A 4,826-nucleotide genomic window follows, 5' to 3' on the forward strand; every position below is an offset into this window, starting at 1 on the left:
CCTACAGCCTACCCCAATCTCCTCCACTCCTCTACCCCAGTCTCCCTACAGCCTACCCCCAGTCTACCTCCGCTCCTCTACCCCAGTCTCCCTTCACTCCTCTACCCCAGTCTTCCCTCCACTCCTCCACCCCAGTCTCCCTACAGCCTACCCCAGTCTACCTCCGCTCCTCTACCCCAGTCTACCTCCGCTCCTCTACCCCAGTCTACCTCCACTCCTCTACCACAGTCTCCCTCCACTCCTCTACCCCAGTCTACCGACAGCCTACCCAGTCTCCCCTCCACTCCTCTACCATAGTCTTCCTCAACTCCTCTACCCCAGTCTACCTACAGCCCACCCCAGTCTACCTACAGCCACCATAGTCTCCCTCCACTCCTCTACCCCAGGTCCTACAGCCCACCATAGGTCTCCCTCCACTCCTCTACCCCAGTCTCCATACATCCTACCCCAGTCTCCCTCCACTCCCTACCCCAGTCTACCTAAGCCCACCCCAGTCTCCCTACAGCCCACCATAGTCTCCCTCCACTCCTCTACCCCAGTCTACCTACAGCCCACCCAGTCTCCCTACAGCCCACCATAGTCTCCCTCCACTCCTCTACCCCAGTCTCCCTACTCCTACCCCAGTCTCCCTCCACTCCCTCTACCCCAGTCTACCTACAGCCACCCCCAGTCTCCCTACAGCCCACCATAGTCTCCCTCCACTCCTCTACCCCAGTCTACCTACAGCCCACCCCAGTCTCCCTACAGCCACCATAGTCTCCTCCACCTCTCTACCCCAGTCTCCCTACATCCTACCCCAGTCTCCCTCCACTCCTCTACCCCAGTCTCCCTCCACTCCTCTACCCCAGTCTCCCTACAGCCTACCCCAGTCTCCCTCTGCTCCTCTACCCCAGTCTCCCTCCACTCCTCTACCCCAGTCTCCCTACAGCCTACCCCAGTCTCCCTCCGCTCCTCTACCCCAGTCTACCGACAGCCTACCCCAGTCTCCCTCCACTCCTCTACCCCAGTCTCCCTACAGCCTACCCGCGTCTCCCTCCACTCCTCTAACCCAGTCTCCCTACAGCCTACCCCAGTCTACCTCCACTCCTCTACCCCAGTCTCCCTCCACTCCTCTACCCCAGTCTCCCTACAGCCTACCCCAGTCTCCCTCCGCTCCTCTACCCCAGTCTACCGACAGCCTACCCAGTCTACCTCCATTCCTCTACCCCAGTCTACCTACAGCTACCCCAGTCTCCCTCCGCTCCTCTACCCCCAGTCTCCCTCCGCTCCTCTACCCCAGTCTCCCTACAGCACACCATAGTCTACCTCCACTCCTCTACCCCAGTCTACCTAGAGCCTACCCCAGTCTCCCTCCGGCTCCTCTACCCCAGTCTCCCTCCACTCCTCTACCCAGTCTACCTACGCCCACCCAGTCTCCCTCCACTCCTCTACCCAGTCTCCCTACAGCCCCCTAGTCTACCTCCACTCCTCTACCCCAGTCTCCCTACAGCCTACCCCAGTCTCCCTCCACTCCTCTACCCCAGTCTACCTACAGCCCACCCGTCTCCCTCCACTCTTCTACCCCAGTCTCCCTACAGCCCACCATAGTCTACCTCCACCCTCTACCCCAGTCTACCTACAGCCCACCCCAGTCTCCCTCCACTCCTCTACCCCAGTCTTCCTACAGCCCACCATAGTCTACCTCCACTCCTCTACCCCAGTCTACCTACAGCCACCCCAGTCTCCCTCCACTCCTCTACCCCAGTCTCCCTACAGCCCACCATAGTCTACCTCCACTCCTCTACCCCAGTCTCCCTACAGCCCACCCCAGTCTCCCTACAGCCCACCATAGTCTACCTCCACTCTTCACCCCAGTCTACCTACAGCCTACCCCAGTCTCCCTCCTCTCCTCTACCCCAGTCTCCCTACAGCCCACCATAGTCTCCTCCACTCCTCACCCCAGTCTCCTCCACTCCTCTACCCCAGTCTCCCTACAGCCTACCCCAGTCTCCCTCCACTCCTCTACCCCGTCTACGAAGCTACCCCAGTCTCCCTACCGCTCCTCTACCCCAAGTCTCCCTCCACTTCCTCTACCCGCAGTCTCCCTACAGCCTACCCCAGTCTCCCTCCACTCCTCTACCCCAGTCTCCCTCCGCTCCTCTACCCCAGTCTCGCCTCCCATCCTCTACCGCAGTCTCCCTACAGCCTACCCCAGTCTCCCTCCACTCCTCTACCCCAGTCTCCCTCCACTCCTCTACCCCAGTCTACCTACAGCCTACCCCTCTCCCTCCGCTCCTCTACCCCAGTCTCCTCCGCTCCTCTACCCAGTCTCCCTACAGCCTACCCCAGTCTCCCTCCGCTCCTCTACCCCAGTCTACCTACAGCCTACCCCAGCTCCCTCCACTCTTCTACCCCAGTCTCCCTACAGCCCACCATAGTCTACCTCCACTCCTCTACCCCAGTCTACCTACAGCCCACCCCAGTCTCCCTTCCACTCCTCTACCCCAGTCTCCCTACAGCCCACAATAGTCTACCTCCACTCCTCTACCCCAGTCTACCTACAGCCCACTCCAGTCTCCCTCCCTCCACTCCTCTACCCCAGTCTCCCTACAGCCCACTCCAGTCTCCCTCCCTCCACTCCTCTACCCCATCTCCCTACAGCCTACCCAGTCTCCCTCCGCTCCTCTACCCCAGTCTCCCTACAGGCCACAATAGTCTACCTCCACTCCTCTACCCCAGTCTCCCTACAGCCTACTCCAGTCTCCCTCCCTCCACTCCTCTACCCCAGTCTCCCTACAGCCTACCCCAGTCTCCCTCCGCTCCTCTACCCCAGTCTCCCTACAGGCCACAATAGTCTACCTCCACTCCTCTAACCCCAGTCTCCCTACAGCCTACTCCAGTCTCCCTCCCTCCACTCCTCTACCCCAGTCTCCCTACAGCCTACCCCAGTCCAATTTGTAAGTCGCTCTGGATAAGAGCGTCTGCTAAATGACTTAAATGTAAATGTAAATGTACCTCCACTACTCTATCCCAGTTTACTACAGCTTACCAAAGTCTACCTCCACTCCTCTAACCCAGTCTCCCTACAGCCCACAATAGTCTCTCTCCACTCCTCTACCCCAGTTTTACTACAGCCCACCAACGTCTACCTCCACTCCTCTACCCCAGTCTCCCTACGGCCTACCCCAGTCTACCTCCACTCCTCTATCCCAGTTTTACTACAGCTTACCAAAGTCTACCTCCACTCCTCTAACCCAGTCTCCCTACAGCCCACAATAGTCTCTCTCCACTCCTCTAGCCCAGTTTTACTACAGCCCACCAACGTCTACCTCACTCCTCTACCCAGTCTCCTTACAGCCCACCCCGGTCTCCCTCCGCTCCTCACCCTCCACCCCCACACACATCACTCAGGGCAGGGCTCCTGAAACGGATCACTGACTAGGCCATTGCTGCTTCCCAATGGCACGCTATTCACTACATAGTGTACTACTTTTGACCAGAACCCTATCAAAAGTAGTGCACAACATAGGAACAGGGGTGTTACTTTGACACAGCCCATGTGTCTATCTGCCAGGAGACCCAGGAGTATGGATGGAGCCTTTAGAGGTTAAAACATCACTACAGCTCTAAGGCCATTTTGTAGCTAGAAAGACCTGGGATAGACAGAGGTTTCTATCTCTCTCTAGGTTAACCATTTTCTCATCAGAATCATATATTATACAGCGTTTCCCAACTGGATCCAGGGGACCCCAAGGGTGCACATTTTGGTTTTTGCCCGAGCACTACACAGCTGATTAAAAATGACCATCTCATCATCACGCTTTCATTACTGAATCAGCTGTGTGTGCTCGGGGAAAAAACCTATGTCTGCACCCCTTGGGGTTCCCGAGGACCGAGATGGGAAAACACACGTGTAGAAAATTCAACTATAGTGTGGCAATGAAACCAAAAAGTCTCTCTGCAGATCGTGGGGTCACTGGATTAGTAACCGATGAACATGGGATGTGATCAATATGGCTAGGAAAGAGTTAAGAGTTAAGAGTTAGCTATTGGCTTAACCCACCACCTCTACTAATTGTGACATGAATTCAATTAAAATGATTACAGCAGGAACAATCAAACACTAGATGCTATTAAAGGCTAATGGGGACCATAGGTGCTATAGGTGATATCTTATAATCCAGGTGTATTGACAGTAATGGGAATTGGTCACGTTCAGAGACAGCAACGGAGAGAGGTTTAAATCTATTCTTCTGAAACAGATAGTTCCATACAGTTCCAATTGGTCTTGTCAGGATAACTGATTTCTGATTCAGACACACTTGAATTAAACACACACACACACACACACACACACACACACACACACACACACACACACACACACACACACACACACACACACACACACACACAACACACAACACACACACACACCACACACACACACCACACACACACACACACACAACACACATCTCTCTCGCTGTCCACAATAGTCTACCTCCACTCCTCTACCCCAGTCTCCCTACAGCCTACTCCAGTCTCCCTCCCTCCACTCCTCTACCCCAGTCTCCCTACAGCCTACCCCAGTCCAATTTGTAAGTCGCTCTGGATAAGAGCGTCTGCTAAATGACTTAAATGTAAATGTAAATGTACCTCCACTACTCTATCCCAGTTTTACTACAGCTTACCAAAGTCTACCTCCACTCCTCTAACCCAGTCTCCCTACAGCCCACAATAGTCTCTCTCCACTCCTCTACCCCAGTTTTACTACAGCCCACCAACGTCTACCTCCACTCCTCTACCCCAGTCTCCCTACGGCCTACCCCAGTCTACCTCCACTC

At 55.4% G+C, this 4,826-nt stretch overlaps 1 protein-coding gene across 1 annotated transcript in view; it reads left to right on the forward strand.

Annotated features, from left to right (window-relative positions):
• LOC139023197 (uncharacterized) overlaps positions 1 to 2,833 on the forward strand; it is a 16,567-nt gene extending 13,734 nt beyond the window's left edge. Inside the window, exons 4-7 of the mRNA XM_070435738.1 lie at positions 41 to 579; positions 1,122 to 1,299; positions 1,394 to 1,764; positions 1,900 to 2,833. Coding sequence (XP_070291839.1) covers positions 41 to 579; positions 1,122 to 1,299; positions 1,394 to 1,764; positions 1,900 to 2,833 — 2,022 coding nt within the window. The remainder of the gene's footprint in view (positions 1 to 40; positions 580 to 1,121; positions 1,300 to 1,393; positions 1,765 to 1,899) is intronic.
• The last annotated feature ends 1,993 nt before the right edge of the window (positions 2,834 to 4,826 follow it).

Source organism: Salvelinus sp. IW2-2015, linkage group LG28, assembly GCF_002910315.2.
Source record: "Salvelinus sp. IW2-2015 linkage group LG28, ASM291031v2, whole genome shotgun sequence".
Classification (NCBI taxonomy): domain Eukaryota; kingdom Metazoa; phylum Chordata; class Actinopteri; order Salmoniformes; family Salmonidae; genus Salvelinus; species Salvelinus sp. IW2-2015.